Raw genomic sequence first — 15,000 nt, forward strand, 5'->3', positions numbered from 1 at the left:
TTTATAACCTCCGTCAACTCTTTTCATCCGGCTCTTAAATATACCTGGGAAATTTCGGAAACTTCATTGGCTTTTCTAGATATCAAAGTTTCTATTAGAGGCAACGTGCTATGTACTAGTGTGCACTACAAACCTACTGATTCACACAGTTATTTGTTGTATTCATCGTCACATCCATCACATGTCAAGACCTCCATCCCTTATTCTCAATTTCTTAGACTTCGACGTCTATGTAGTGATGACTCCGATTTTTCCAGCAAATCAGAGGAGATGTGCCATTTCTTCGAAAAACGTGGCTATCCTGTCTCTGTGGTCAAAGCGGGCCATCATCGCGCCCAACAATTTGATCGACAGTCATCACTACAAACGTCACAAAAAGATAAGAATGACAGAATTCCATTCACCCTCACTTTCCATCCTCATAATCACGCAGTCAAAAGCATCATTCTTAGTAATTTTAAATTACTCCAAAATGATCCCGAGACTGGTAGAATCTTTTCGCAACCTCCACTTATTTCATTCAAAACGTAGGCAACTTTTTAGTTAGAAGCGCGCTCAAAACTAACGAGCAACCCGGCACTTTCAAATGCGCGCGCTCACGATGCAAAACTTGTCTTTTCATTGTTAACACTAGCAAGATATCGGGACCTAAGCGATCTGTTAAGATCACCGATCGTTTCACATGTACCTCCGCAAATGTCATTTATTGCATAACCTGCACGTTATGCAATAAATTATACATTGGTGAGACAGGTAGACGACTAGGTGACCGATTCCGCGAACACCTTCGCGATGTTGAGAAGAATGACAAGGATGCATCCAAGCCAGTCGCTCGCCATTTTAATCTGCCTAACCACTCCAAAAAACACATGGCTATCTGCGGCCTTTCCCTACATCTAGGTACGACGGAAAGCCGCAAGAATCTGGAACAAAAATTCATCTTTCAAATCGGTACCCTTAATCCTCACGGTATTAACGAACGCTTTTCATTTAACTAATATATTCCTATTTTTCACGTTGCCATGTTACCACCAATAGCGTAGCTCCTACTCTACTATAAAAACTACACGTAACCCATAATCCCTCGATTCGCTCTGACGAAGGGCTAACGCTCGAAACGCCAGCTTTTAGAATCTCTGTACGGTGGCCAATTTACATTATCAACTCCGTTAATAAAACCAAATTTTTGTATACTACTTCCCCACCGACGCAGCACCACAGTTTCTTTAGAAACTACCCTTTCTGCGTATAAATACAAAAAATCCGAGGAAATGTCAGAGTAGGTTTAATTGTTTACTTTTTGAATTGCTTTTCATCAAAAAACTCAAACCTCATTTGAACGTGCAAGCGGACTCTATACTTGCGAAACGTTTTGTTTAGCTTGTGTAAGTAGTTATTTTAAACGTTTTGATTGACTTGATAATGACGATAAGATAACGTCGAGACGTCGTCAACAGGGGCGGATCTACGGGGAGGGTGCAGAAGGTGTGCACTCCGCCCCCTCCCCCCGAGATGACCTGAGCCTTTCTTTTTGTCACCAGTCAGCTACGCCATTCCTTAGTGGTGCACACCATCCAAAGAAAATCCTGGATCCGCCCATAATCAACGTTTCTGGCTTTTTAATGGTTTATAATGTTTTTAAGAAATATATTGCAATTTATTTATAATCAAATAACTAAAAGATTGAATTTATTTAAAATGTAGGAGTATTGGTTGAAGGTCGATTTTGAAACTCGCGCATGACTTTTTTCTTAGCCAGTCAAGAATATCCCGCATGCGCAATGCAACAGCTTATCTTAATTAGGTGTCACTTTTTACTTTTCAAAGTGACTGGAAGTGCAGTTTCGATGTTTAAAAAAACAAGTTATTTCTGGTAAAGGCGAATAAATGCTATATGTTTCAGGAAATTAAGAAAGAGATATCAGTTGTCGTCATATGGAAATAGGTCAGGTATTTGTAGCCACGGTACTCCCAAACGCTACTCACTATGGCCTTACTGTTGACGGAGTTTCTGCTTCAGATCAAACGATGGAGTCCAGTGCTTTCTTGATCGATGCTATAAAAGACATTATACTTCCAAATATTATGATAAGATTTAACCCTGGCTAACAACAGCTAAAGAAACAATGAAATAATCTTACAGGTTTTAACACCGAGGACAGCCCATGCAGAAAATCATTATACAGCTTCGAAAACTACGTAACGTTGATTATTTACTAGCAAAGCTTGTTTATCAAACTGAACTTGGGCTGGAAAAATCGCTCCTCAAAGTGAACAGAGAGAGTGGGTGCCACTCGAATATTCTATGACACTTATCTTTGTTCGGGATATAGTTGGCACTTAATATTTACGAATCATAAGCAACGAAAACGCACTCGGATCTTTTGGCATTGAAATGTTACCTGGACTATCACGTGATGGATACCTTTGGATTAAGAGAGGTTTTTACATGACAACATGTAAAGTACTGCTTTCGGAAAGAAAAAATATCAGCAAGTGAAATTGGCGAAAGAGTTTCCAGTCCTTGAATCTTTTCAGCAACATAGCTTTCATATTCACTTATGCAATTTATCCCAACAGAATTTTACTTATTCATTTTTCTCCGTAGCCTGTTTAAAGAGGTACATCTTATTCGATGGTTTAAGGACGGTGCCTAGTTTATTAAGACCCTGCTTACAAGCAGGTAGGGTAACCCTTGCAGGAGGGTCAAAGACAGCGCGGGCCGGGTTTACAAACAAAATTTCACAGGTAGGGTTACCCTACCACCCGGGACAATTTTGTAAACTTGGTAACCGCCAGCATCGCAAACATAACGGAAACCGCTAAAAAGTTGTCCCGGGTAGGCGAGTTGTCCCTAGCAGAGCGTTTGCAAGGCAGCTAGGGTAACCCTAGATGCCTTGTAAACACGTCGATAAAAAAAAAAGAAGAAATGTGTGAGTGCTAGGGTAACCCGTTACCATCTTTCCTTGTAAACAGGGCCTAAGGCAATATATCGTCGTTGTCCTTTCGCATTTATTTTAAATCACGTTATGGCTCACCAGTACGGTAATACAAATTTTTAGACACGTTATGACTCTAGCATAATAAGTTTCGCAAATCGTTTTTAAAAAAAGCAAAAGTGGACTTCGATCGAGTTTTGCAAGTCATTCGAAAGGAAATTTAGTTTGATATATATTCCCCTCCAATCAGAACAAATTTTAAAATTCTATTCATTTTTACCCATGAATTCGGAACAATTATTTCGATTTCCATATATTCGTTTTTTGTTTTCTGAATTTGAATTGTTGATGGACAGTTTCATTGCCCGCTCTGTGTTTCGAATCACGAGTGATAAGCACGAGTAGTTTTCACTCGTGATTCACCACTCCAAAACAAACCCAAGTATCTATAATTAGTATTAATAGCGCTATAGAAATGAATTATATTATTATTATTATTATTATTATTATTATTATTATTATTATTGTTATTATTATTATTATTATTATTATTATTATTATTATTAGTTTAACACAAAACCCATCCGCACCAAAGCGTCCAAACTTTAAGATCTAAAGAATTCAACAGAAGTCAGCGTGAAATTTATGGCCATTTCTCAGTTGTTTTGCTCCGCCGGTCCTCCTCGTAAACGTGACAGTCTGTGGTCATGGCTGGTCTGAGCTTGTGCTACGATGACTTGGATTTCGCTCGGGTTTCTTTTCAGCTTTGGAATTTTCCTGCCAGTGTTTATGGATTATTTCAAGTCATCCAGAGAAACTGCAGTTAGGTACATTAGTGGATGTTATGTGAAGAGCTTAATTTGCCATAGCTTGGTACCGATTTCCAACACTCTCGTCAGTTTAGATCCAATTTTGTCAACTACATCGGAGACTAGCACTAACAACACTGTGCTGTCAAAAAGCCTCATATACCCAAGAGAAAATGAGGGGACAGAGAGGGAGGCTCAGGGCGTTGGCCGGGATATGTTATGTCCACGAAAGTTATTTTTAGACGAGTGGAAGTCTTTGTTCTAGCGGAAGACTGTCTTCCGAGACGTCCGCATGCAGTCTTGCCTCGCTCTCATGTTCTTAGTGAAAAGAGAAAATGACGGCGCACGTGGAAGGCTGATGAATATTTATTTCTTTCAAACATCGGACCGAGGTAAGCCTGCATGCGGACGTCTCGGAAGACTTCCGCTCGTCTAAAAATAACTTTCGTGGACATGACATATCCCAAGGGCTGAATCGGGAGCCTCCCTCTCTGTCCCCTCATTTTCTCTTGATATACCTTATTCCAAAATGGCCGCCATTTTAGTGTTCGTTTGTTTGCTTGCAAATTGGCCCTTTTTGCCTCGTTCTCAAACTTAAAATTCAAAAGAACATTTAACCTTGAACGAGGCAAACAAGGGCTAATTTGCCAACAATTAAAAGAATGCTAACTCGTACTCTATCAAGTTCTTTGCGGAAGAATTTCTCTAGACACCGGCGTAAACACAATTGAAACTTATATCTTAACACTGGATTTCTTAATTGACGTAACGTTCATATTCTGACAGTTTTAAGACCTGTTCCTAGAGTACCGCTATTTTATTAGCGAATCTTGTTTAAGAAAGACCGCCATGAAGATTGTTTCTATTTGTCTGATTATAGCATGCCTTGGTTCCGTTGCCATAGCATTGATCTTCTTCACTGGCCATTTTTCTACTGCTCTCATCTCTCGATTTGGCGTCGCATCACGACTGTGATCGGAGGAGTATTCTGTGCCCTGGGCTTGATAGCTAGTTCATTTGTCAAGAACATTTTTGTTCTCTTCTTCACTTACAGTTTTCTCTTTGCTGTGGGTTGCAGTTGCACATTTTCCGTGGGTCTGGTATTATTGAGCCAGTACTTTAAAGTGCCCCTGTGACCAAAAAATCAATTCATATTTTTCTTTGGATTTCAAAACTATGTTAACAAAACACTAAGTGACCCACGTTTTAAGCCTTGATTTCAAAAAGACACCTCTTTATTTTAACTGTAATTTTCTTATTTAATGGTCCGCCATTACTAAAATTATGTTCTTGAGAGAGCTGGATCGAGGAGAAAATGACGTCAAAGGCTCACTAGTTTAAAAATGCAATACGTGTGTGCGCCGCAGAATTAATATGCAGCACGGGGGTTTTGGGATTTCAGTCTTTTAAACTCACGCTTTGCATATATAATAAGCTGGGTTCACACGCTGAAATTTTAAGCTAGCGAGCCTCTGACGTCACTTTTCCCTGGATCCAACCGTCTGAGGTCCATTCGGTCAGTTTTGAACGTGAGTAATGGCGGACCGTGAAATCCAAAACTTACACTCAAAGTAAACGGCCTTTGGATAAAAATCAAAGCTCAAAATTTTGCTAGTCAGGTGTTAAGCAAACACACTTTCAAAATCTGAAGGAAAAAAGGAAGTGGTTTTTTTTATCACAGGGGCACTTTAAGAAGCGACAGTCTTTAGCCACCGGTGTGCTTTCCTTTGAGTACACCACCCCCATGCCCTGGCATGGGGGTGGTGTACTCATTTTAAGTCCCACACTAGAGGCCCTTAGAACGGTGACAGGTTGGCAGGCGACCTGGCGCATAATGGCCGGAGTTGCCCTTTTCACGTGCTCACTTTCAGTAACCTTTGACCCCAACTTGGAGACAGATGAAGACAAAGGCAACCTAATGAAAAGAGATTCCAGTGAAGATATAAAAGATGAAAATATTATCACGAAAATAAAATCAGTACTTGATTTCACGGTATGGAAAGAACCTCCGGTGATCGTTTTCATCTGTTGTGTATGCGTGGTGGAGTTTGGCCATTTTGTCCCTCTGATTCACCTGTTAAAGTGGTACTATGATCAAAAAATCATTTCCTTTTTTTCTTCTGATTTTGAAAGCGTGTTCGCTTAACACCTAACTGGCAAAATTTTGAGCTTTGAGTTTTATCCAAAGGCTGTTTATTTTGAGTGTAAGTTTTGGATTTCATCATCCGCCATTACTCACGTTCAAAACTGGCCGATTGGACCTCAGAGGGTTGGATCTAGAGAAAATTACTTCATTTACTCACTAGCTTAAAATTTCAGCGTGAAAACGCAATTTATTATATATGCAAAAACACGGGTTGAAAAGTCTGAAAGCCCGAAACTCCCGTGCTGCATATCAATTAGGCCGCGTACACACGCATTGCATTCTTAAACTAGTGAGTGTTTGACGTCATTTTCTCCTCGACCCAGCTCTCTCAAGATTTTGAAGTTAGTAATGGCAGACCAATAAATAAGAAAATTCCAGCTAAAATAAACAGGTGTCTTTTTAAAATCAGAACTTAAAACTCGGGTAAGTTAGTGTTTAGTTAACATAGTTTTGAAATACAAAGGAAAAACAAAATTTTTTTTTGGTCGTAGTACCACTTTAAGTGAAAAGGCTTAGGGGAAACGGATGAATCGGTTTGTTAGCAAATCAGTGTCCTCTAACCGTGCTCATAAATGCTAGAATCATTTAATCCTTGGCTTGCACATGAAGTCATTGGCGGCCTTGTTGATGTACTGAACAATAGCGAAAACGTCTTTTGGGAATTTGGCGCTATTATTATGCTAAACGCGAGCTACATTTTGCTCTTATTTTGTACACCAACATAGCTGTCTGATCACGTGAGTGCAAATTAAGAATTTAAAAGTGCCAAAGTGTGCTAAGCAATATGAAGGACACAAAGTGCCCTTCCGAATTAATGAACCGTAATTCAGCAACCGCTGACCGGTTGTCTCAGTTTGTTGAGCTTTGGACAACCGTGTGGGAATCGTGCGGGAGGTCGTGAGTTCATCTGAAAAGAAAGAGCTGCCTTTGTGATGACATCTGCAAGTGGTCTATAAATCCTACACCATAACCATAACAGAGGGTAAAACGCTATTTGAAAAAACCATTTTCAGATGTCTAAACTGTCTGCAGAAAGAAGCGAAATTGTAACCTGGTACTCATCAACAAATGTCGGAAGAATAAGACCGAGGACGCGTCCATCATGATAATGCTACGGCTTGAAGGGAATGACAAGCTTACCTTAAGTCAATCTTTCAATTAAAATGCATGAATCACAGCAGTTTTTTAATCACACTACGAGTTTTACTAATGATGATTTCATCACAGGTCTTCTGGTGATTGAAGAATTCCACCAAGGAGACGTAACTGCGCAAAACGATGAAATACTGAACTCAAAGTTCAGATGCCAGAATTTTCTGCAGGAAAGCGAGACAGTGATGTAACTTAACATCTTTCTAGATTCACAAAACATTCACATATCCTTCAGATGTGTAAATTGTTTCCAGAAAGAGGACATATGTCACGGTACTCATCAACAAATGTCTAAAACATTTTTTAGGACGCCTACATCACTCACCTGTCGAAAACAACCAGGGTCATGACGTCCTCGTTATTTATTCGGGTTGTTCGTGGCGCAGTGCATTCTGGTAAATTAAAAGCGGTAAATTCGAGAATCTGCGCCAAATCTTTTCTTCATTCCAGGTTATGTTGCTGTTCGCTCCTCAACAATTAGTTCAAGAAAAAACAATCTTGAATCCAGGTCTTCGGGCTCCTTTTAAAGAGCCAATCGTAATTGGTTAGCGGGTCGCCAGGAGAAACTCTGGGGTAATGGACACCATTTTCCTACAAAATCTGAGACGGTTTCTGGGCCAGCGCTTTTGAAGTTGGAACGTAATAGCCAATCAACAAGCTCGATTTTTTTCGATGATTTCAAAGTCTCTTCTGGTAACAACCCGCTGACCAAAGAGCCTGAGGACTTTGGGCGTGAGATTGAAGAAATACATGCAAAGGCGGTCAACGGTACAACGTTAATGAAAAAACTATATAAAGTTAATATCCCGAAAAGTCTCAAAGCTAACAAGGTTCTTTGTATGGCATTTCTCGGTAAATCCTGACCCTCCTTTACACTGCGACGCAAACGTATATACATAATTTTTTTTTATCCATCTTCAGAATTGGTTAGGGTTACAGTTAGGGGTAGTTCGTATCCTCCGCGTATAACCCATGAATTAAATCGATAGCTTAAGTGTGCAATACCCGGCCACTTTAAAACAATTTGAAAAAAATTACGGCTACTTAAGCGGATACTCTGTTACGCGAAAAAGCGCAAATTAAACTGTGACTACGCGGCTAAGTTGCTGCATGTCAAACTTCAAACAAGCTAAACTCCCCTGTCCATAAAACACAGTCCAAAAAATACAAACGAAAAACAGCAAACATCAGGGTATAGTTGCTTTTAAAGAGTCAAAAAAGGTCAAGGTAAAGATCTCAATACCCCATTCGTTGCTAGTGTGTAGATGTTTTCTTTTGTTTCATTGAATATTTGAGCATCTTTTTAGAAAAGATTTTATTCAAATGTTGATGTTACGTTGTGCATTAATTAACGTGAACTGCAGCGACTGAGAAGTGGAATGTGTCAATACTTACCGAAAAAATACTCGTCAGATAACCAGTGAAATGCCGTAAATTGTCTGACCTATCGTCCTTTCACAAATGGCCATTTCTCAGCTGTTTTGTTCTAATGGTACTCCTCGCAAACGTGACAGTTGCTGGTCATGGCTTGTTTGCGCTTCTGCTACAATAATATGGATTTCAACCATCGGGTTTCTTTTCAGTTTTGGAGTTTTTCAACCCGTTTTTATGCACTATTTCGGGGCATCCAAAGAAACTGCAGGTTAGTGTTCGTGTGAGGAGAATTTTTATGTGTTTACTTCCTTTGCCCGGTATGATCTGGATTGCGTGGTGATTTTATCTCGAGGTCGCAAGGGAAAGCGAACAATAGTACACCGAATATATCTTGATGTTGGTAGGCCTTATACTTATGGACTAAAAATTCCACAACGTTTTCATTATTTCAATTAGAACAAAGATGGTAACTTTATCTGCAAAAAAATCTAGAAGTGTAAAGAAAAGAGCAGTGTTTCCCGCCATATATCTTTGTTGGAGAACGCTTCAGTTCATTTACGAGACTGGCAGATTGTACAATTCGAATAGTGTCAGTGCCCAATAGACAAAGGAAATTGTCGCAAATTGTTCAGACAGCGTGTGAAGTTAGTTAAATGTCTTTTAAACTTCGAAATAAAAGGGTAGAATCAAGTCCATAGTTCGAAGAAGTGGGGCATTTTGAATAACCAAGTTCGAATTAATCGTGGTAAAACGACTCAAAAAGGGGGTAAAACCAAGGAAAATGAACGTTAGTTGAGCGGGGAATTCGAAATACCCGAGTTCAAAATGACGGCTTCAACTGTATTGATGGGGAAACGTTTCCTTCTCTTGCGCTTCTTCTTAATTTATGTGCTGAATCGTCACGTCGTACTTTTAGTCCGAGACGAAACGAACAAATCAAACAGAATGCACTCATGGTTGTGTCATACTAGTTCACGTAAACTCCAAGCCGAAGAGATTCTGCCGAACACGGAATATTGGCTTGATCTGAATCACAGAATTGCTGACTCGAAGTCTGCGCCATGAATAAATATGCAGCAATTGTCCAGTGCGCTGTTCTCCTTATTGAAATGCAAACTCATTGTTCTTATTTTGCAATAATATTAATTAACACCCTTAGGCATAGTCAGTTCATGTTTCTCTGCTTTAGAGAATTTAGAATTTAGCTTCAAAGTTGAAATTCAAAGGACCCAATGCAGGTTTCGACACTCCTGTTTTTTGTCCTCATCAGGGATGATCCAAAGTTTCGCACTGAGAGGCCTTTTATATGCTTGCAAGAATTTGTTAAAAATATGGAAAGGGGACTTGCCATTATTAGTTATTAGAGTCCTTTTCGTTTTAATTAATAAGATGCAAGTAGGTGTCAGTGGAGCAGCCTTAAACGTAAAACTAACAGATGCTTTTCTTTTCTCGATTTAAAGTGCCTATGAAGAGAAAAATATCTTTTTCTCGTTTAAAGACCTTTCAAAATGATGAAGAATGGTGTTTTCTATTTTGGAATACCTTCTTTCCTTCAAGTCTTCGTTAAAAAATCGATGACGTCAAATGCAAAACCATTGCAAATGCTGTAATGAATCACAAATTGAGAATATCTCCAAAAATATTAGATGGGTTTCGTTCAAACTCGTCAAGAGTAATCTACATCAAGTAAGGCGCAAAACAATACCCTCTATGTTGTTGCAATGGCAACCATTTTTGCTGCTGGGTCTATTTAACGCAGGATTGATTTTGTCGTTTAATGTCGTAATAAGACATGTTCCGTTTACTCCCGTTAAGCTTATACAGAGATGTAAAGCATTATGGGCAGCACACGCGTTTCAAGTCTGACCATCTGCCTGTACTTATCAGTTCAAAATCCGAGGTATTTCGTGGCAAGTTTTAACAACACCTATTCAATATTTTCGGAGATATTTTCAATTTTGGGATTTATTATAAGCACGTGTACACTTTGTTATGTCATCAATTTATTAACAAAAACTTGAATATGTCGGAAATCAGAGAAGATATTCCAAAATAGAAGACACCATTCTTTATCATTTTTAAAGGTCTTTAAAATAAGCAAAAGATATTTTGTCCAGAAGGAGAACCAAGGCAATTTTGACCAAAACCTACACGCACTAACAATGGCTACGTAAGAGTTTCTTGCGAAACTGCACAAAGCCAGTCACTACTTCTTGTAACACATCGCCGGGACCTGACGAGAAGTCGTTTGCTGCTTTTTGCGGTCATCCCGTACATTCAAGGGGCTACAGAACCTACCAAGAGAATTTTGAGAAAAAAAAAACTGCAGAATACACGGCCACTTGTTTGCATATGAACGGTGTGACGTCACGTCAGCCATGTTGGTGAACCCATCTAATCTTCCGGGAATTGAGCTCTATTTTCATGCAAATGTTTCCTTTTGTTTCAGTGAAAAAACAAGGTTACTGATCACGTGAGTGAAAACACTCCACAATTACATAGGCCGGATTATTGAAAATTCTCTGCGCTGATTGGTTGCACTTGAGGTGATTATTATGCGATGATCACCTAAGCGATTTTTTTCAAAATGGCCATTGACAGACAAATAAATTAATTGTTTTATGCTTCATGCTCCATGCTCCATACAGTCTGACCTATATTGTTGGCAAGGCATTGCTCTGGGCGAGCTCCGTTTGCTGGGACACTAATAATACCACATTTCAAGTGAAGCTATGATCTTCGCAGTTATGAGAGCAATTTTTGCAATTGCGTAGAGAAGCCTGAAAAATTCAGGACTTCAACGGGGTTTGAACCCGTGACCTCGCGATTCCGGTGCGACGCTCTAACCAACTGAGCTATAAAGCCACTGACGTTGGGAGCTGGTCATTTGTGGGTTCTAATGGTCCCGTGAGGAATGAATCAATGATGAAATGGTATATGAAATGAATCATATATGAACTGCGGATATGAAATCAAGTGAAGCTATGATCTTCGCAGTTATGAGAGCAATTTTTGCAATTGCGTAGAGAAGCCTGAAAAATTCAGGACTTCAACGGGGTTTGAACCCGTGACCTCGCGATTCCGGTGCGACGCTCTAACCAACTGAGCTATAAAGCCACTGACGTTGGGAGCTGGTCATTTGTGGGTTCTAATGGTCCCGTGAGGAATGAATCAATGATGAAATGGTATATGAAATGAATCATATATGAACTGCGGATATGAAATCAAGTGAAGCTATGATCTTCGCAGTTATGAGAGCAATTTTTGCAATTGCGTAGAGAAGCCTGAAAAATTCAGGACTTCAACGGGGTTTGAACCCGTGACCTCGCGATTCCGGTGCGACGCTCTAACCAACTGAGCTATAAAGCCACTGACGTTGGGAGCTGGTCATTTGTGGGTTCTAATGGTCCCGTGAGGAATGAATCAATGATGAAATGGTATATGAAATGAATCATATATGAAGTTGAAGTCCTGAATTTTTCAGGCTTCTCTACGCAATTGCAAAATTGCTCTCATAACTGCGAAGATCATAGCTTCACTTGATTTCATATCCGCAGTTCATATATGATTCATTTCATATACCATTTCATCATTGATTCATTCCTCACGGGACCATTAGAACCCACAAATGACCAGTTCCCAACGTCAGTGGCTTTATAGCTCAGTTGGTTAGAGCGTCGCACCGGAATCGCGAGGTCACGGGTTCAAACCCCGTTGAAGTCCTGAATTTTTCAGGCTTCTCTACGCAATTGCAAAAATTGCTCTCATAACTGCGAAGATCATAGCTTCACTTGATTTCATATCCGCAGTTCATATATGATTCATTTCATATACCATTTCATCATTGATTCATTCCTCACGGGACCATTAGAACCCACAAATGACCAGCTCCCAACGTCAGTGGCTTTATAGCTCAGTTGGTTAGAGCGTCGCACCGGAATCGCGAGGTCACGGGTTCAAACCCCGTTGAAGTCCTGAATTTTTCAGGCTTCTCTACGCAATTGCAAAAATTGCTCTCATAACTGCGAAGATCATAGCTTCACTTGATTTCATATCCGCAGTTCATATATGATTCATTTCATATACCATTTCATCATTAATACCACATTTGTTTGGGATATTTCGTCCAAGCCCTGATGGGCTAGGCCGTTTATTGAAAATCAGTATGGTAACCTGGGAAATACCCAAATATAGAAGACATGATGCCAGCAAAGGTGAGAAAACACACGACATCCACAAGAAAGTAAAAATAGGGAGGGTGGGGAGGGAACTTTGATTTGACTCTGATGAATCAGCCTCCGCCTAGCTTGCACAAATGGTGAATGATCTTCAGAAAATCCCGGATGACAGAAATGTCCAAACTGCAACATGGGAAATAACTAACTAAACATGTCACACTTAGCATAAATACATTTATTTCCTCTGGGCAATAAGTTTCCTTTAAAGAAAATGCATATATTTCAAAGAATCTCCTATGTAATCATACTAAAACAATTATTGACCTCGCCTTTGGCGAACTTGTAATTGTTAAGTATTGTTATAGGACGTGCCAAAGAATGTCGCAAAAACAACGCAATAGTGGCTGGGGATTTTGCAGTTACTCATGATCCCGTGACATGATTATGATCATGAAATAGCTACAGAAGGTTACGACGCCGTACTGTCGATTTTTTATTGTAGACAACATGAGAACAGGATGGACAAAGGCACGTAACGCGTGTAGGATACTGCGATGAGCACAACGGAAAGACCAAACGTTAGTTTGGTACACCTTTGAAAGAGCATCGAAAGTCGGTTTTTCTTTGCAACAAGAAAAACTGCTTTGTCAGAGCATGCTTGCCTAACTAACTGCACAATTCCGAGAGGTAATTCTAGAATTATCACCACCAACCGGTACCATCAACGCCGTTGTTTGGGAGCTTGACACATCAATGCCGTCCCAGTTCCTTTGAGTCTTTTATCAAACTAATAGTCAACCTGGTTGCAGTGTGAATCATACATTTCGTTAATAACCCCCAAGCTCGTTCCCAGGGTCTCTCTTCTATGCCTACTTTGTCGTTGGGAGGCAGAGAGGAGAGACCCTGGGAACGAGGTTGAATAACCTCCTGTTCCACTCCATAGTGACTAAATTACCTCCTGTTCCAACTTGGTGACCACAACAGTTTTGGGGAAAACACACGAACTGGATAGCCTTTATTGTTTTTACAACAAAAGACCTAATCGGCTAACTCAATGTTGTACCCAATTCAAACCCTGTGGAAATAAAACGTTTTGTTCCAGGTATTTCCATATCATTTACATTTACAATACACAAAGAATCTTAACCTCGGAAGATTTGAATTGGGTACAACATTGAATTAGCCGATTTGGTCCATTCTTTCATGAAGGTAGATAACTGCTACTATGAGGCAAAATCAATTCTCCCTTTTTCTTAATTTTAAAACTATGTTAACTAAACACTAAGTGGCCCAAGTTTTAAGCCTTGATTTGAAAACGACACCTGCTTATTTTAACTGGGAATTTTCCTATTTAATGGTCCATCATTACTAACTTTAAAATCTTGAGAGAGCTGTGACTTCAAAGACTCACCAGTTTAAGAATCCAATGCGTATTAACGCGCCAGAATTAATATGCAGCCACAGAAGTTTCGGGCTTTCAGACTCATGTTTAGTATACATAATAAGCTGCATTTACAAACAGAAATTTTGAACCAATGAGTAAAAGACGTCACTTCTTCCTAAATCCAGCCCTCTGATGTTTAAGGCGAGTAATGGCGGACCGCGTAATCCAGAACTTACACTCAAAGTAAACAACAGTATTTTGCTATTCAGCTGTTAAGCAAACATACTTTCAAAGTGATTTTTTATGATAGTAGCACTTTAGGAATGTATAAATCAAAGTGCTATGGACACAGCATCCGTATTTATACCACAGGATATCTAAGACGTCCGAAACACATTTAAAAGTCTGGCCCCAGTTGTTGAAAGGCTAAATAACTTTATCCAGAAGGTAAGTTGCTATATATCCAGAGTGTAAAATGTACTTCGCGTTAAACATTGGCATAGGTATTCGAACACGCCTTTACTTAGATGTGCTTAGAATTCGCATATTCACAGTTACGCAAGCAAAATTAATGTTTAAGTGCAAAGATTGAAGTTATCTGGCCCTTGAACGGCTGGGGTCTGGTCACAAGTACGACCACTATAACTATTAAGGAGCTTAAGGACGCGAGTTTTAGAGGACGGCAAACGGGAAGAGAACATCTCGAGTGCCAAGACAGAGGTGCCTCCCAGATTTTTATACTTATCATCTCTAATTGAGAAAAGATACTTAGCAGTGTAAATGTGGTTGAGTGAAGACTCTTCTTCACCTTTGAGTAAGCCATTTTAGTTCGTTTCAAAATTATCTGAGACGACGCAGAGACCCAAGACTAATTCGTCCGTGAAGTGTTTGTTCAATCACATTTAACTTCGGTTTTATGCAATGTTTCCTTGTTTTGGTGGACTTAAACGTCTTCTAGTATAGGTACCATTATTGTGAAAAACTGCTGTTATTTATTTATTTGTTTATTTATTTATTC

General features: G+C 39.6%; 1 protein-coding gene and 1 pseudogene across 2 annotated transcripts in view; both read left to right on the plus strand.

Moving 5' to 3' along the window:
- The first annotated feature begins 3,584 nt into the window (after nt 1-3,584).
- On the plus strand, nt 3,585-5,894 carry LOC138009645 (monocarboxylate transporter 2-like; annotated as a pseudogene).
- A 2,511-nt stretch (nt 5,895-8,405) lies between these two features.
- Nucleotides 8,406-15,000, plus strand: part of LOC137974935 (monocarboxylate transporter 10-like) — a 15,537-nt gene continuing 8,942 nt past the window's right edge. The window contains exons 1-2 of one of the 2 annotated variants that reach the window (XR_011117514.1): nt 8,555-8,688; nt 14,355-14,429. Coding sequence is in view for 1 of the 2 variants with exons in the window: in XM_068821951.1 (XP_068678052.1) it covers nt 8,508-8,688 (181 nt within the window). In the remaining variant the exon portion in view is untranslated. Of the gene's footprint in view, nt 8,689-14,354; nt 14,430-15,000 lie in introns of both variants that reach the window. The other variant, XM_068821951.1, reaches the window with a different exon arrangement.

Source organism: Montipora foliosa, chromosome 1 (genome assembly GCF_036669935.1).
Source record: "Montipora foliosa isolate CH-2021 chromosome 1, ASM3666993v2, whole genome shotgun sequence".
Taxonomy (NCBI): domain Eukaryota; kingdom Metazoa; phylum Cnidaria; class Anthozoa; order Scleractinia; family Acroporidae; genus Montipora; species Montipora foliosa.